The 18179-nt window shown below is 44.1% G+C and overlaps 1 protein-coding gene across 2 annotated transcripts in view; it reads right to left on the bottom strand.

Annotated features, from left to right (window-relative positions):
- Positions 1–17809, bottom strand: part of LOC147628383 (uncharacterized) — a 45681-nt gene extending 27872 nt beyond the window's left edge. The window contains exon 1 of one of the 2 annotated variants that reach the window (XM_086813460.1): positions 17462–17809. In XM_086813460.1, coding sequence (XP_086669586.1) covers positions 17462–17713 — 252 coding nt within the window. In that variant the 5' untranslated portion in view covers positions 17714–17809. The remainder of the gene's footprint in view (positions 1–17461) is intronic. The other variant, XM_086813461.1, reaches the window with a different exon arrangement.
- Positions 17810–18179: the final 370 nt, after the last annotated feature.

Here is an 18179-nt window from a genome sequence, read left to right as displayed (position 1 = left end):
ATCCACAAACGTGTACAAACTTACACATGCATTTATAGGTAAACATGATTAGTGAATGCTAAACAGATTTAAAACATGATAACAATGCTTAAGATAAAAAGGTAAAATACTCAATCCTGTAACATACCCCTCTCTTAAAACAAAGTAATCGTCCTCGATTGTTCATTCAAAGGATCTATCAACTGAAACAGAACCTAAGAAAGCAACGAGAAAGCTATGTCCTGCCAACTGAAACAAAACATCCGAATAACATAAATCAAGGGCATCCACCTCGTGAATAGTCATATCCCCCCTGTGCTGTACCTGCTCCGCTCATGGCCATCCCACAGGACCCACGATCAGCAGTGCATCATGAACATGAGTAAACACTGATGCATATCAAACAAAAGTCTAGAATAGGTGTCACGATTGTGACTTAGTTCATTATACACAGTCTCCTCATGGTTACAGATACTGAAGTGACATGATTACAGAGGACCCCTACACTCGGATGGTCACGACTATTCGCTCTAGAGACATGCCTCTTCATCAAGAGCCACACTCCTTCGACGACTGGTCACACCCCTTCGCTCTAGGGTTGCAACTCTTCATCCAATGGTTGCAGCTATTCGTCCAAAGGATGTGTCTCTTCGCCTAGAGTCATGACTATTGGTCATGGGATGTGTCTTTTCATTCGTGTCTCTTGGACTCCTATATAAGGAGCCTATTGTACCACAGTTTCAATCAATCAATCAAACATCTGTGTTCAAGTCTACTTTCAGTTTCAGTCTTAAATACACAGATAGTGGATGAAATACTAAGTAACAACAGTAATCCTCACAGTGGTATCAGAGCAAAAAAAATTTCCCGGGCCTACGGTTGTGAGCCTCTCACCCTCTCCGCTCTACTCCCCTACCCGGCGTTGTATGGAGGCAGAAGAAAGATCTTCTCACCCGCAGCAGATGCCTAAAGATTAAGCCTCGCTGAATTTTTTTTTCACCCCGTCCCATCCCGATGGAGCATAGTTTCCAGAAACGCCGTTTCTGGACCACCGAAACGTGGAAACGTTTCGAAAACGTTTCCAGAAACGGAAACGGCGTTTCCAAGTTTTATTTTTTCCAGGGTTTAGAAACCCGCGTGCTCTCTTTCGCCGGCATTTTGCGCCTTCTTTCCGCCGCCTGTTTGGAGCTGCTCTACCCATCTACCTTGCCCTCTACTCCTCTACCTCCACATCAGCCCTCTACCACACCCTCTACCTCTCTACTTGGGGCCTCCACCTTTGCCATCTAAGCTCTACCAAGCAAGAAGGAGTCACACCTTGCTCGCAGCCTGCAGGACCAGAAAAACAGCCTCCACTTCTCGAATATTCTCTGAAGATATTCGTATATCCATGAATCAAACCATGTGACTAGTACACATATATCATAGAAATCCCATAGGCAGATATACTGTCAGGTCAGTATCTCAGGTGTGCTGATAAGAACACCAACCAACTTCCAGATCTCATCCAAGTGAACTTTGTGACAAAGGAGTGGAGTCACCCCCCTCTTGGGTAACAGGTAGTACTCCAGAATCCATAGCTGAACCTTTTGAAGCACTTTCTAAGGTAGGCTCCAAACCAAAAGCCTCGAGGTAAAGTTGTAGTATCCTCGGTGAATCTGCCAAGTCACCCTTCTCCATCCACTTCGAATCCATAGGTGAATAGTTCACAAACTTCACCAGATATCGACGTGAAACTTTCCCTCTAACTTTTCTTTCTTTATGTGCCAAGATCTGTTCCGGTTGAAGAATCTCATCAAGTTCTTCCACCTCTGGTTGCGGCTCATCAACCTGCTCTGTAGGCACCGCACCTCTGAAAGGTCTAAGAAGATTCACATGGAATGCATTATGAATCTTTCAATGATCCGGTAACAGAAGACGATAGAAAACATCACTCATCTTCTCAAACACCTGAAAAGGCCCGTAGTACCGCATACTCAATTTAGGATATAAGCTCTGTTTACCCTTCATTTTCCTGAGTCTAGCCTTCTCAAATCTCAAAAGCACCCAACCCAAATCAAAAACCAATGATCGACGGTGAAGGTTTGCTGCTTTTCTCTGTTTCTCTTGAGTCCTTTGAAGAGCCACCTTGACCTTTTTGTAAGCCTCATCCATATTCTCCACAAAACGATCTGCCTCGAAGATCTTATCTTTTGTATGCAGGATCGGAGGTACTTTCTTCCCGCCTTCCACAATCTCGAAAGGTGCCTTTCCTATCGAAGTGTGAATGGTGTTGTTGTAAGCAAACTCCACCAAAGAAAGATACTTTTCCCATTGTTCCTTATGATCCGAAACATAACACTTTAGAAGATCCAATACAACTGAGTTGGCAATTTCCGATTGCCTATCTGTTTGTGGATGAAAAGACGATGAGAACTTAAACGAAGTCTTCATGTCCTCGAACAATGCTCTCCAAAATAAACTCGTCATTCAAGGATCTCGGTCACTGACAATAGATGTGGACATCCCATGGTATTTGAAGATATTCATCAAAAATATCCTCACCATTTGCTCTACATTAATCTTCTTCCTGACTGGAATGAAATGTGCCTGTTTGCTGAAACGATCCACAATAGTCCAGATGCCATCATTCCCACTCTTTGTCCTAGGAAGATCAAAGATAAAATCCCCGGCAATACTCTCCCATGGTCTATCTAGAATAGGCAAAGGATGAAGTAACCCAGGTGTCTTTTGACGGTCATACTTCACTTTCTGACAAATGATACAATCATGATCAGCATCCCTGCGCATAGTAGGCCAATAAAAGAATGCCTCCAAAGCCTTCATTGTAGCCTCAATACCACGATGGCCTACATAAGGCGGAGCATGGCATTCTGTCAAAACCTTCTGCCTCAACTGAGATGTGACACAATTTGTCATGCATCATCAAAAATCCTTCCTTGAGAGAATAATGATAAACTCACTCTCCTTCGGTCAAACGATCAAAAATCCGTTCAAAAACTGAGTCATGAGCATACTGTTCTCGCATATCATCAAGTTCATGATGAAAGATAATGGAGACGGCGGCAGGCATCTGCTACCACATTCTTTTTGCCATCCACATGAACAATCTGAAAGTGAAACATGGACAAAAAGTTTGCCCACATCTCATATGCTTCTCTGAGAGTTTCGTTTGAGTAAGGAAGTATCGAAGAGTCTGATGATCACTCTGAACAATGAAATCAGTCCCAAGAAGGTAATGCTTCCAAGAAGAAAGAGCATGAATAATCGCAAGAAGCTCCTTCTCATACACTTGTAGATTCCTTTCTGCTGGTGACAGAGTTCTACTCTCATAAGCAATAACATGTCCTTCTTGCATAAGAACAACTCCAATGCTATTCCCGCATGCATCACACTATACCACAAAAAATTTATGAAGATCCAGTAAAACCAAAATTGGACCAGTGGTTAGCTTTTCCTTAAGCTTGTTGAAAACTTCCACTTCCTTTACTGTCCAATCAAAATTTTACATCCTTCTTGGTCAAAGTGATATAAAGGTGAAGCAATTTCTGCAAAGAATCGGATAAACCTCCTGTAATATGAACAAAGTCCTAAGAAACTTCTCACATCATGTATGGTCTGCAAATCCGGCCAATTCTTTATCGCTTCAACTTTTGCTGGATCCATCCTGACACCATCCTTAGACACACTGTGCCCCTGAAAGTGAATCTCCTACATGAAAAATTCACTCTTCTTTCCATTGACAACCAACCTATGCTTTCTGAGTTCCTCAAAGACTTTGGTCAAATGCTCCTGATGCTCCTTCTCTGAGTGAGAAAACACAATCATATCATCAAAGAAAGTGTCCACAAAAGCATAGTGGAGTCGAAAAATCCAATCCATCATCCTGTTCAATGTTGTTGGAGCATTCGTAAGACCAAAGGGCATGACCAAAAACTCATAGAGTCCAAAAGTTGTCCTGAAAGCCGTCTTGTGCACATCCTCTGGCCTGATGCGAATTTGATGATATCCACTCTTCAGATCAATGCGACTGAAGTAAGCTACTCCCTGTAACCGATTCCAAAATATCATCAATTCGAGGTATAGGGAATCTGTTCTTGATGGTAATCTTATTTAGTGCCCTGTAATCAATGCACATCCGCCAAGAACCATCTTTCTTTTGTACCAAAAGCACTGGTGAACAATAGGGAGAAGAGCTCGGCTGAATCAACCCTTTGTCCAACAGATCACACACTTGGCTCATAATCTCTTCTTGTTGGGCTGCACTCACCCTATAGGATGGCTTATTCGGTGGTGAACTTCCACGAATCAAATCAATCCCATGATCCTCGGGCCTAGCAGGCGGCAATTCCCCTAGCAAAGCCTCTGAAAAACAATCTTGAAAACTTTTGAGAAAATCCAATCTTTCCTTATCCAACTCAGATAGGTTAGAATCTGTGGCATCCTGATTCTCTTTAACAAACAGTTAAGTATACAGAAAGATGTTTCTTTATTCCGATACAACAGGAATAGATTCCCCTTTAAGCTTTACATCAAGAGTGTGTTCCTTATTCTTATTAGTTAGAGAGATTTTCCTGTTGAAAGTATCTACTACCGCTTGAACCTTATGGCACCAAGGCATACCCAACAAAACATCACAACCCTCCAAAGGCATTATGAAGAAATTATCCTCTCTGTCCGTGTAAGTCTACACACTGAGACGCAGTTTCCCAATGATCGGTGTAACCTCAACCGAATGACCAAGACAAGCCAAAGTAGCCTCATGTAACACACCCAGTTCCTCTGGTTTGATGCCCAACTTTGTTGCAAGCTCGTGGGTGATGAAGTTTGCACGAGCCCCAGGATCGAAAAAGATCAAAACCTCCTGATCCCGAAGTCTTCCCCATGCTCTGCATAACTCTGAAGATGCATCCCCTTGCTTCATCCCTATCAAGTCAGGTACTAGTCCAGCAGACGGTTTCTGTTTCTTTGCTTTAGGCTCTTCCTGTGAATCAACTGCGTTTTTAGGTGCTCTCTTCGGACACCTATAGTACCGATGCCCTGCTTCTCCACAAGAGAAACATTTGTTGCCAGCTATAAGCTCTTTCCTTTCTTCATCTGTCCTTTGAGGTAAGGGCTGAAATTTTCTCTTCTTGGATTGCCCCTTCTCTCGTGGGGCAATGTTTTTGGTCTCTTTCGACTCCTTTGGTGCTTTCTTGGAGAAGAGACGTTGATCCTTGAATCCTGACATCTGACCAGTAAGCATGGCATATCCAGTGTGAGCATTTTCTATCATCTGAGTCATATTAATGACCTTTGTTTTGATGCAATAATCTCGAAGCTCCTTGGGTAACCCACAACAATAAGTCTCTATCTGCTCAACTAGTGACACGGGCCTAAAGGATGTGACCGGTAGCAAAGCATCCCAAAATTTCTTGTTATATTCTTCCAAATTGTCACAATCTCTAGAATCTAATCGATACCAAGCTATCATAACATCCACCTCAAAAATCGATGTCAACCATAAGGAAGAGAAGATTCGCTTGAACTCCACCCAAGTGCTAGGTGCTATTCCCTGATGAAGAAGTGTCGACCACCATTGAAGAGCATTACCCTTTAGGAAAGAAGCTGCCTTTCATACCTTAGATACCTCTGTGAAGTTACCACCAAAAAATGCCGCATCAAACTATTGAATGAAGGTGAGAGCCTTCAAACGATCCTTTGCTCCACTGAAAGTATCAAACTTTACTGCAGCACCACCCTCTTTATAATCTTTTGGCTTCTCGCCGTGAACAAGATTATCATAGGGATGGGGGTTTGAGAAAAGAATTGCCCACAACATTAGATCCCATGCCCATCATACCACCTCCCATACCAGGCATACCAAAAGCACTTTCACCACCACCACCATAAGTTCCATACATACCTCCTGGCATACCTCCATACATACCTCCATGCATACCTGGTTGCATACCATAGCTACCAGTCATGCCCATGTTGGGTAACACCCGTCATGGAATGAAAGACAGAGCCTCCGCCAAAGTAACCAGGATGAGAAGTATTGAAAGGGTTTCCTTTGATAAGTTGTCAAAATACGCAGCAGAGATGATGACCAACTCTGGGAACACGAGCAAACGCAATGCAAAAAAACAACACAAGAGAGGGAGAGAGATAGAGGCGTGTTACTCTGCTCTATATATACACAAGAAGATCCCGAATATGATACAATGTGGCAAGGGGGCTGTGGAGCCATTTTATATGGCCCAGCACTGCAGTCGGCCTGCTCTAGGACAGCCGACAGGTGCATGAACTCCACGACCAGCCCCTACACCCAGTCAGCCAGGTGTGAACATTTAGCCTGCATGGAAACAAGTCCACGACCTGTGCAAGTATAGTTGGCTACCTCCAGTAGGCATACAGCTGCAATCGGCCAACAACTAAGACCTCCTGCCACCACAGGGCTGCCTCCCAAGCCACAGAAAAATGGGAAAAAATACGAAGAGTGGGGAAAAATGAGAAAACACCTAATAAGCGCGGGCACACCCACAACAGAGGCCCTGGTGTCTCAGTAAAGACAGGAGATGACTTCTAACATAGGTGGGGGAAAAGAAGAAGAATCGGGGTATGGCTGAAAATTTGGGTGGATGGGAGCCGAATGTTGAGGCTTAGCTTTCTTCTCAGACCCCTGCCTCCGTGGTTTAGAATCAACTTTGAAGTTTCGTGGAAAACGTGAGTCCTTCGTGCGAGTTCCATTAATCCCTCCATCAAACTCTACATCTTTGCTTCATAGGTGGCATCATCATCTTCAAGTTCTGGCATATCACAAGGTATTTCTTATTCACTTTCCTTGTCTTCATCGAAGTAGTAGTCGTCCTCTTCTGAAGATAAATCCTTCATCTCCGTACTAGTTCCAGCCATAGAATTAAACGTGTCGGCCACAAGCTTGCCCTCTTGAAAAAGTTGACGATGAATCCCGACAATGGAACCTTGAAACTGGCCTTGACGGGCGGTGAGCACACTTAATCACACTTTAATCACTTTACGAACTGGAATAATAAATTTGGAAGAAGAAGAAAATAATTAAGTGGAGCTAAAGTGCTCCTGCACAAAAGACCAATTGGCTCCAAAGCGTGGCGCCCCCGCAGGTATTTATTTATAACTCAAGGTCGGCGTAGCCCTTGTACAATTCCTGAGAAGATTCCTCCTTGATCCACAGGGAGGAGATCTCCTTCAAGCTTTCACCCAAGATGTGTTGTGGGATAGAAGGGCCTTGGCCTCTATTTATACAAGTTTGGGGAAATAAGCTATGCTTTTCTCCCTTAGAAAAATCTACTAGAAAGGCTTTTTTTCAAAAAGACAATCAAAAAGCTCTTTCTTTCTCTCTCTTTTTTTAATAAAAGAAAAACACAAGTAGCGCTAGCATTTTTTTTTCGAAAACCCACGCTGCTTTTCTTTTTTTGATATATATTTTTTTATATGGGCTGCCCGGCATTTTTCTTTTGCGCCTTTTTTTCCTACGCGACTTGCTGGCCGGCGCCCACGCTTTATGTGCTGCACGGCACTTCGCTGCTGCTGCCCACGCTATATGCGCCTGTCCGCCTGCGTGGTAGCCAGCCGCCATCGCTGCTACTCGCCTTGCACCTGTTTGCACAGCTTCGCTTCTCTTTGCCTTTGCTGCCCTGCTACAAACATGGCAGCGCTACACTTGTGCGCCTGCCTACGTGGCAATACCAGCAGCCGCCTCAGCTCCTAGGCAGCAGCCTGCCACACGTGCAGTCCAGCCTATGCAGCCAGCCGTACTTGCACACGTGTCAACTGCCATGTGGCAGTGCCACGTCAGCTGCTAATTGTGCTGCCCCTGCAACAGCATAAGAGAAGAACACATGCATATGAACATGCACGCACACACACACCAAACATGCATCCACACGTGTACAAACTTACACATGCATTTACAGGTAAACATGATTAGTGAATGCTAAATAGGTTTAAAACATGATTGCAATGCTTAAGATAAAACGGTAAAATACTCAGTCCTATAACAATAGGATTCTCAACATGATATCAAAGCTAGGATGGGCTCTTGATCACGGTGCATATCTATGTATAGTTTTCTTGTTTATGAGGTATTTCATTAAGCATTATTTTTATTTTATTATGAAAAAAAATTAAACACTCATTGTCATTAGTATTGCATTTGGAGAGAGATTATGCTCTTGGTGATTGGAGAGATTATGAAGCTGCCTACAAAGCTGAAAATGGAGATTTTAGTAATATAAAAACCTTTGGAGTCTACATAGTCAACAAGAAGCTGCCAAAAAGTTTTGTGGAGCATAATTTTAGAGTTTGGGCATGCTGAGATGTTCAATTCTTGTGAAGGGTTGCTGCGTGGGGAATTACAATTCCCATGGCTCTTGCATTTAGCAAAGAGCAAGTTTGAAGGTGCAAGCTTGTCAACTTGGTAGCAAGCGGTGATGGGCTGGTTGCAGCCATAGTTGTCACGGTACAAAAATACGATACCGTACAATACAATACCGTACGGAAATTTTTGGTTCGATATGAAATTTTGGGATACCATACAATAAAATACGATTTTTTTTCCCCTACACTTCCAAACTATGGAGCTTCAAGCTTGAATGTGAGGAAGGTTGGGGAGGAGGAGTCTAGAGTGCGTGAGAAACCAGAACACGGAGATGTGTCTCTCCCAGTTGGATCTTCCAATTGTCTCCCAAAAAGAGCCTTCATGGGTAATGCGATACCAAAGGTCTTCCAATGTAGCCTTTATGACTAAGGGACCGTCCTTGCACAAATATGGGCAGTGCATCAAGGGTGATAGGTTTAGGGACTCCTCTGTTGTCAAATCCCCACGGATCCCCTCGTGATCGATCTCGGTTCGAGACTCGAATCCTGCAAACAAACAAACAAACAAACAAGCGACGGGGTGCAGGCCTAACTCACATCCCAACCATGACAGTCGTGGGCAAGCCCACAGTCTTGGTTGTCCCCACCGAGCCACGAGCTGAGCTAGCTAGGATGACGTACCGACCAATCTCCTCCTCGCGACGTCCCATACCGCCATGAAGCTGCCCTCGCGGGCCTCAAGATTGTTGCCAGCCTCGGCTGCATAAAGCAGGTGCACATCTGCACTAGATCCAGGCTCCAAGACCATAGAGCTCTCACAAACTCGCGAGACTATATATCTCAATAACTAACCTTGGCCACCCTTTTATAGGCTCTTGGCCGGTCATCGGGCGTCCACACTTGAGCGCCCGCCCGTCCATACTTGGGTGCCCGCTCGTTAGTATTTCCCTAACTCAGCTCATCAATCAGCCTACCTAGCTCCAAGCTTCCCCAAGCCTCGAAACTAGTCTTGCGTGCGTATAGCACATAGTAGATACACACTGTGCACATGACATACTCCCCTTCCTCAGCTCACTCCTGAGCTCACTAAAAAGCCAAGGTAATCTCTCTGAAGAGTAGTCAATGTCTCCCATGTAGCGTCCTCCTCAACACGATCCTTCCACTTGATCTTGTATTCCGTGATAAGCGTATTACGTAATCTTCTTTCACGAAATCCAAGAATCTTTTCAGGTTCGTGCGGAACAAATGTCATGTCCTCGACATCTATAATTTCTTGAGGAGTAACTAACTGATCTGCTCCACCCAGTACTTCCTTAAGTCTACTGACATGAAATACAGGATGAACTTTCACATGAGAAAGCAAATCCAATTCATATGCAACTGAACCAATCCGTCGTGTAATACGAAATGATCCACAGTAAGTATCTAGGGGATAATTTTGGAGATCTACCTGTCCGTAAAGTCTCAGAATCTTTCGGAGACAAATACACCATCGTTCCTTCAGAGAACTCTCTGGGTAAACGCCACATCCTGGTCATGCTTGATAGACATCCTCTGCCTGCTGCCATCTACATGCCACCTGTCTCGGTCTTGAGCACTTCTAATAGATTCCTTCGCAACTTGTAACATTTCCTGCATATCTTGCAAAAAATTACGTGCTGCATCATGCTGAAGTCCTGAGAATCCTACTGTAACAGGTGATCTAGGTTGAAAACCATACATAAGCATGAAAGGACTAAAACCTGTACTCGAATGCTTAGTACTGTTATATGCAGAATCTAACATAGGAAGATAATCCTCCCATGAACTCTGTCTTTTGGATACATATGCTTGAAGCATATCCTCCAAAATCTGATTCACTCTTTCAGTCTGGCCATCAGATTGAGGATGATCAGAGGAACTCAAATTTAAAGTTGTTTCCAACTTCTCAAAAACAAGTTTCCAAAAATCACTCGTAAACTTAGAGTCCCTATCACTGAATATGTCCTGCGGTAACCCATACAGTCTAAAGAATTGCTCGATAAACTGCCGTGCTAATTGCGTAGCTGCAATGGTCTTCCAGGTCGGTAAAAATCTAGCCATTTTTGTCAAGCGATCTACCACAACCCAAATAGAATCGTGGCCTTGATGTGTTCTTGGCAATCCGGTAATAAAATCCATGGAAATACTTTCCCATTTATTACCTGGGATTTGCAAAGGATGCAACAACCCAGCCTGTCTAAAGCGTTCAGCTTTATTTGCCTGACAAATTTGACACTTGAGAACATAATCTTCTACATACCCTTTCATCGCCCGTTCAAGTGATAAACTCGATGGCAGTTCCTTAGGAAATACATCTTGAAACGAATCAAGTATCTTCTGTAATTCTTTGCTTTCAAACACACTTAATTCATTTACATCCAAGGAAGGGATGAGAAAGAAAGAAAGTGGAATCAATACACAATGGAAAGCGGTATACGAAGAAGAATCCATTATATTTCCAAAATCAATTGTATTTACAAGAGGTCCCTGAGAGGGATGAATACAATCACCTAAAATACTATACTTAGTGTCCCTATGCTGAAAAGAAAAAATATAACTAGACCAATCTATCTGGACTTGAAGAGTCTTAAACCACTCAATCCCTAATAACAAGTCTACATTTTCTAGATGCATTACATAGCATTCCAGAGTGTCTTTGTAGTCCTAAATCTAGATTGGAAGCATCTCCACCTTGCGATCCCAAACTTGCCTTCCCGCAGGTAGACGTATCTCATAGGTATGGTCGCTGAGTGTCATATCAAGACTCAATTTCTGCACAAGTTTGTAGTTAACAAAGTTATGTGAACTGCCAGGGTCTAAAAGAATGTGAATTTTATGGCCATTCACTTCTCCATAAACTCGGAGAAGATCATGCAAGCCAAATACTTTAGAATTAAACAGACAATCAGAACAAGAACTAGGGCGAGAAAGTACAGTAATTGACGTACCTATCAAAGACAACTGATTAGCTGCCTTTGGCTTGCGTCCTGCGTTTGTCTTGGTACCCTTTTGCTTTGGGCACTCGTTACGCATGTGTCCTTTTTCTTCGCAGATAAAACAACGTCCTTCCTTCTTGAGCTTTAAAGCCCTAAGGAGTCGTTTCTTCTTCGCTGGTGTCGAGCTGAAACTCTTCGAAGGTTGGTCCGAAGACTTTCCTTCTGTCGTGTTAGCCATAGGTGCGGAGAAACTTTCTTCTATGCTTGTTCCCTTGCTCGGTAACGGGTTTTGACTTGGAAGAGACCATTGTATCGTCATAGATACGAGCTGCATGAATGGCCTCGTCCAATGTTTTACATTTGTTATTTTTAACCTGTAGACGGTACGAGTCTAGTAAACCAGCTACGAAAAATCTCAAAAGAGTAGTGGGATCCATCTTTGTAGCTTTCATCTGCAAGTCACGAAACTTCTGGAGGTAGACCTCATAAGTAAGGTGCTGCGAGGTCATGGTCAAAGCTGAAAACCGGGCAACAACATCATAGTCATCCTCTTTCTTGAGGAATTCTTTCTCGAAGACGTCTTCGAATTGAGCCCAAGTCGTTGGCTTAGGGTTAAGTTCCTTCCACCAAAGCAAGGCTTTGCCGAGCAGGAAACCTGCTGCTAACTGGATCTTCTTTCCATCATCATATGGATGAAACTGAAAGTGAACTTGCCACTTACGTAGCCACGTGTCCACGATCTCCTTGGTGCGCTGCTTTTGCTCGCCCCCGAACAGTCCTAGAGTAATATTGGGGCCTAAAGCTGAAGCCAAGGTATCCATACCCGAGAAAGTAGAGAGGGTAGTAGTCAATAGAGCGATGGAGTTCTGCAAAGCTTGCATCTAGGCTGCGATTTGAGCCTGACGTTCCGTTGAAGAAGCTTCGAGAGCTACTTTGAACTCTTGGAAATCTGATTTTGACACAAAATCGTCACAAAGATCGGCATCGATACCTTCCGTAGCCGGCAAGCCTTCGCGTTCCACAAGGGGCTCCAATTCCGATTCTTGGGTCGACATCGTGAAGAGGGTACGTGGAGAGAAAAGTCGATCTTTGCACAATGAAAGTGCGAGTGAACTTGAGAGCTTGAGAGCTTGAAAACTTGAGAGATGTGTGGCAAGAAGCCCACTTGAGGGGTTTATAAAGATTTCCCAAAAGGTAAAAATCTCCAAAAGCTAGGCTTAGCTTTTGCTTTGCTTTTGTGTTTTTTTTAAAAAATAAATATATATATATTAATATATATATGGATATATATATATATTCAATTTTCTTAAAAAAAATAAAACACGTTTAACCTTGGAGGGGGGGTTTTTTAAATCTCTAACAATTAAACTTTAAAAAAAACGAAAGCCAGTCTAAAACGGCGAAGGCTTTCCTCGTTTTTTTTTTCTCTTCCCTCCAGGATTAACCGCCGCGGCGAGCTGTCTGCAGGCGTCATCCACGAGCCGCCATCGAACTGCTGCCGGTGCACGCCTTGCTGCCGGCGCCTGAGTGCGTCGCACATGTAGCCGTCGGCCGGTGCTGCCTCTAGGCCAACCGCGTTAACTTGGGCGCCGACGCTAGGCTGGTCGCCTAGCTGCGTAGGCCAAGGCGCCTACGTGGGCCTGGCTGCCTGGCCACCTAGCTTGGCAGGCCTGGCCGCCTGGCTACGCAGGCACATGCGCCCGCCTGCCAACCCCCGATAGCCAAGGTCTCCCGCCAGCGCACAAACGTGCCCGCATATCCATCTTCTCACACGTGCTCTCTCGCTCATTCGTTCAACGAAAAGCAACATGCTTTTTCTGATTCTCTCCCTGCAGTTCATGCGACTGCACCAACAAACTCTTCTCTTCTTTGCAAAGTAAACGACCCTTCTAAGACTACCATCTCCCATCAACATGGGTCTCTTTGATGAAGAAAAAACACATACTGAATCTGAAAACAACAGTATGCACAGAAAAAACAAGAAAGCTTTTTAACACATACCTTTCTTCGACCTCTTCTTCTCTACCTACCGACTTGCTCGTTCACGAGGTATGCTCTGATACCACTGTCAAATCCCCACAGATCCCCTCGTGATCGATCTCGGTTCGAGACTCGAATCCTGCAAACAAACAAACAAACAAACAAGCAAGGGGGTGCAAGCCTGACTCACCTCCCAACCATGACAGCCGTGGGCAAGCCCACAATCTTGGCTGTCCCCACCGAGCCACGAGCTGAGCTAACTAGGATGACGTACCGACCAATCTCCTCCTCACGACATCCCATACCGCCACAAAGCTGCCCTCACGGGCCTTGAGATTGTTGCCGGCCTCGGCTGCATAAAGCAGGTGCATGTCTGCACTAGATCCACGCTCCAAGACCATAGAGCTCTCACAAACTCGCGAGACTCTCTATATCTCAATAACTAACCTTGGCCACCCTTTTATAGGCTCTTGGCTGGTCATCGGGCGTCCACACTTGGACGCCCGCCCGTCCATACTTGGGTGCCCGCCCGTTAGTATTTCCCTAACTCAGCTCGTCAATCAGCCTGCCTAGCTCCAAGCTTCCCCAAGCCTCGAAACTAGTCTTGCGTGCGATACACACTGTGCACATGACATCTATAGATCAAAATGGCCTTGTCTAAATCTTCTCCCTCATACATAACTTGAGGATCTGTCTGTCTAGCCTACCTATACCAAGGATCTCCAAGTGATGTAGCAAGATTCTCTCATCCTACCAATCCAGTGTACACTACCAGTCTACCTTGCCAGATTTTTTAAGTCTCTCAGCAACCCCATATGGAATACTGAGCGGACACAAAAGTTGCAAAGTATTGCGGGCATCTGGGATCTTCTTTGGGCAAGATTTTTTTTTTAGCATTTGAAATTTTTTCCTCAAGGTTGGGGGAGGGGGAGTTCATACCGTATGAAACCGTACAATATCGTAGTACGGTCCGTCATACGAACCATACAGTACGAATAGGTTCATACCGGTACAAGAAACAACCCTGGTTGCAACTCATATTGGAGCATGTCATATGGGCTTGGCTCACGAAGGTGCTCACAAATAATGGGCAACATTGGTGGAAGCATTTAAAGCTTTCACTGAGAAAACCCATGTTTAGGAAGCCAAGGTTGTTTCTCGTACCGGTACGAACCTATTCGTACCATACGATACGGTACCGTATGGTTTCATACGGTACGAATCCCCCCCCCCCAACCTTGAGAAAAAAAATTCCAAATGCTCCAAAAAACAAAATCATGCCCTAAGAAGATCCCAGATGCCCGCAATACTTCGCAACTTTCGTGTCCACTCAGTATTCCATATGGAGTTGCTGAGAGACCTAAAAAATATGGCAAGGTAGACTGGTAGTGTACACTTGATTGGTAGGATGAGAGAATCTTGCTACATCACTTGGAGATACCTGGTATAGGTAGCAAACAATCAGATCCTCAAGCTATGTACGAACCCTAGATGCACTATCCGTATTTGTGCAAGGATGGTCCCTTAGTCATAAACGCTACATTAGAAGACCTTTGGTATCGCATTACCCATGAAGGCTCTTTTTGGAGACAATTGGAAGATGCAACTGGGAGAGACACATCTCCATGTTCTGGTTTCTCAAGCACTCTAGACTCTCCTCCCCCCCAACCTTCCCCACATTCAAGTTTGAAGCTCCATACTTTGGAAGAGTAGAAAAAAAAAACCGTATTTTATCGTATGGTATTTCAAAATTTCATATCGAACAAAAAATTCCCATACGGTATCGTATTTTTCGTACCGTGACAACTATGGGAGAAGCACCCTTTGGAGCATGCAACAGTGGATGCATGCTTATGAGAAGCTCAATGGTGAGCTTGTGAATGGCCATACTAATGGCTATGGAACCTTGGTAGAAGGTTCATTGTGGAGGCAAGTAGCTACAAGAAGTAGCAACACATCAAAGAGGAGGTTTTTTTTTAGGCAAAACGTTGCAGGTACAAGGGGTTGCATATTCAAACCACTTGAAGAGTATAATCAAGCAAGAAGGCTTTGTAAGAGCTAGTGCCGTTGCATGGAAAGGAACAGCGACAAACACAAGTGCTGCAAAATGAGGAGGTTGATAATGGACACGGCCAGAGGAGACTGCACAGTAAGAAGAGCAAGCTTGAGGCCGAGTCTTGAGGCCGAGTGTAGCCCGAGAGAGAGGTGCAGCTAGGCAAGAAGCAAGAAGCTCGAGAAAGAGTTCTGAAAGCATCAACATCACATCACAGTCAGCCGGCACAACACGCAAAGAGCAAGGTAAGCAAGGATTATTGCACAGAACTACTGTAGATGCAGCTATGGTAACATGAAGATAGGCAGCCAAAGCAAGCATATACTTTCTATTCAATGTCAAGAAAGCCAACAGCAGCAAATGGACATTGCAGCAAACAGCAGGCAAGCAGCGAACATTCAACGAACAATAGAGGGCGAACACAATCATGGTTAGTGTAACCAAGAGCTCAACGTACACAATCATTACTTGAGGTTGCAATCGTGGCAAGGTCCCCATGGAGCAGAAGCTATGGCAGACTGTGTATACATTAGCAACAACAAAGAAGACGACTTACAAAAGAGGAAAGTGGGTCTCAACCTACAACAGGCAGATCCACATACACCTACAAGTCTTGGTGTGTAGCAGAAAGTAAGGCAGTCAGTTCCGCGCACTTCAACAAGAAAGAAAGACATGCAACAATAGGCAGCAAGTGAAAGAGAATTCAATGCAAAAGCAAGCCGTGTGCAGATGTCAGAGTTGCAGTTAGCAGCATGTGTTAATTTTTTAAGAAAGTTTAATAAAGTTTAAAGGTCCATTCACACACAACCAAAATTTCAAAGTTTTTGAAGAAGATGTTCACACACACTTGGATTCGTTGCCTGGCTTCAACTAAAAGGCATTGTATTTTTTTCACCTATGGTATGAAGGTAACCGTACACGAGCTCACCAAGAAGCTCAAAATGGTTTTGTAATAACGTGCATAGGCGATGCACGTGCAAGGTGCATGCGCATGGATCGGTTCCACCCGAACATTTATGTTCAAATAATTGGACTCACTGGTTTCACTGTGAGCAAGTGACCTCAAAATAGACTTCGTGTCTACGTTAGCTAGGCACATGTACACACACTTGTTGAACACTCTAATTTGCATTGAAAGAGAGTATTGAGATTGGCAATGCCAAATTGATGGAGGTGAGAGGTAAGTTGGTCAAAAATGATTGGAGAGAGGTAAGTTGGTCAAAAATGATTGGAGAGATTATGAACACCCAATTTTACATTAAGAAGGGGTGTTGAAATGAGATATGTAAAATGAATGGGTTATTTGATTGAATATATAGGAAAGCACCCTAGAGGTACAAGATATTGTGGAAAGATCAGAATGCTTCGTATAATATTGTATGGTATATGAGTGTTGACCAAAAGAGTGGAAAAGAGTGTGCCACATGGATGCGCACATGTAAAGTGCGATGAGAGCTATCTACATTAGAAACCTCATTGTATGGTTCATTAGCATATGCAATAGAATTGATTGTTGAGTGTGCTACTCTCTCTTTCTAGCAATGGCTTTCTTGGTGTGGTATAACACACCTTAGTTATGCTTAATCTATGTTGCTAATCACCATGATCAATTCCATAGTAAGATTCTCAACAAAGTTGAGGAGGGTGTCATACCGACAAAGGAATACTTCTGACACACGGATCAATTTCCACACAAAACATCACATTCAGCTTAATACATGGGTTGGTCCATCCATAGATGCGCAAATTGATTGTCCTGACACATGAGACATTCAAACTTGTCCGACACACAGACATCTGTGAAGAGCCCCAACACTATGTGACGAAGAAAAGAAGAGAGGCAAAATCTACTATAAGAATTGCACATTATTTCCCTTGTAACTGTTGAGGCATTTGCAAGTAAACAGTTTCTTAATAAGACATGCATGTGTTCCCTGATGTCAAACAATGCTAGGTCTCTCTAGCCATGAAATCAAAACATGGTTGCCCTCACCCACAATTTTGTCTAAAACCCCACGAAAGCAATCAAAAATTATCGACAGTCCACATAGAAACATTTAGCTGACTGCCACCTAAACCTGATGGTATCGCTGCTTGGGCAACCGTCTGCAGAAGCTTGTGAGCAATCATGGCCAACAGTTTAAGTGTTTACCTTTTGCTGTTGAAAATCAGAGACGCTGTAAGCTTGGAGATGCCTGCTCAATCTGAAATGCGAGTGAAGAGCAAGGGCGGAAACCCTAGTTTCTGAGAAAACAGGGGGACCTCTGATCTCTGAGGAAACCCTACCTATGCGGCCAACTGGTGGGAACTGCACGCCCTCCTTGACACCCTGAGAAATGTCCTGCTTTGCTACGATCCCCCGCCATAAGCAGGTGATAAGGGTCTTCTTTCCGCTTGAAATCATCTGCACACAGAGACCACTGATCTGAAAATGAAGGCGATCGCTAATCCAATGACAGAGCGCGCCTGGATATCAAGTGGTACTAACGGGAGAACCTAAACTATGAGAGCCTTCACAAATTGTTATTACCCATCTACAAGCGTACGCCTCATGTGAAGGCCCATGTTATGGCACGGTGAGTGTTTTTAAAAAACGGGGCCTAGTTTTTTTTTTTGGTAAACCACACCAAACCAAGAGAGACATGTGGCCACATGTCAGGCATGCGAGCAATGCCATCACCAAGACTTTCACACATGAGTCATCTCATGTAAGCCAAGTTTGAATCATGCAGGTAAACCACCGTGCTGCCCTATGTGTAAGCTTTTGCATTCTTTACCCGTAAGCCACGCAAGGGTTTGCTCACTTCTCTGCACCTTTTGCCCAGCAATCTACGCCTCCTCAACCGTTGAAACAACCTCAAAATAGAGCT

Source organism: Cibotium barometz, chromosome 19, assembly GCF_041138505.1.
Source record: "Cibotium barometz isolate CiBa-2024 chromosome 19, ASM4113850v1, whole genome shotgun sequence".
NCBI classification, from domain to species: domain Eukaryota; kingdom Viridiplantae; phylum Streptophyta; class Polypodiopsida; order Cyatheales; family Cibotiaceae; genus Cibotium; species Cibotium barometz.
The sequence above is the reverse complement of the archived record's forward strand: the minus strand, read 5'-3'. Positions and strand labels throughout refer to the sequence as shown.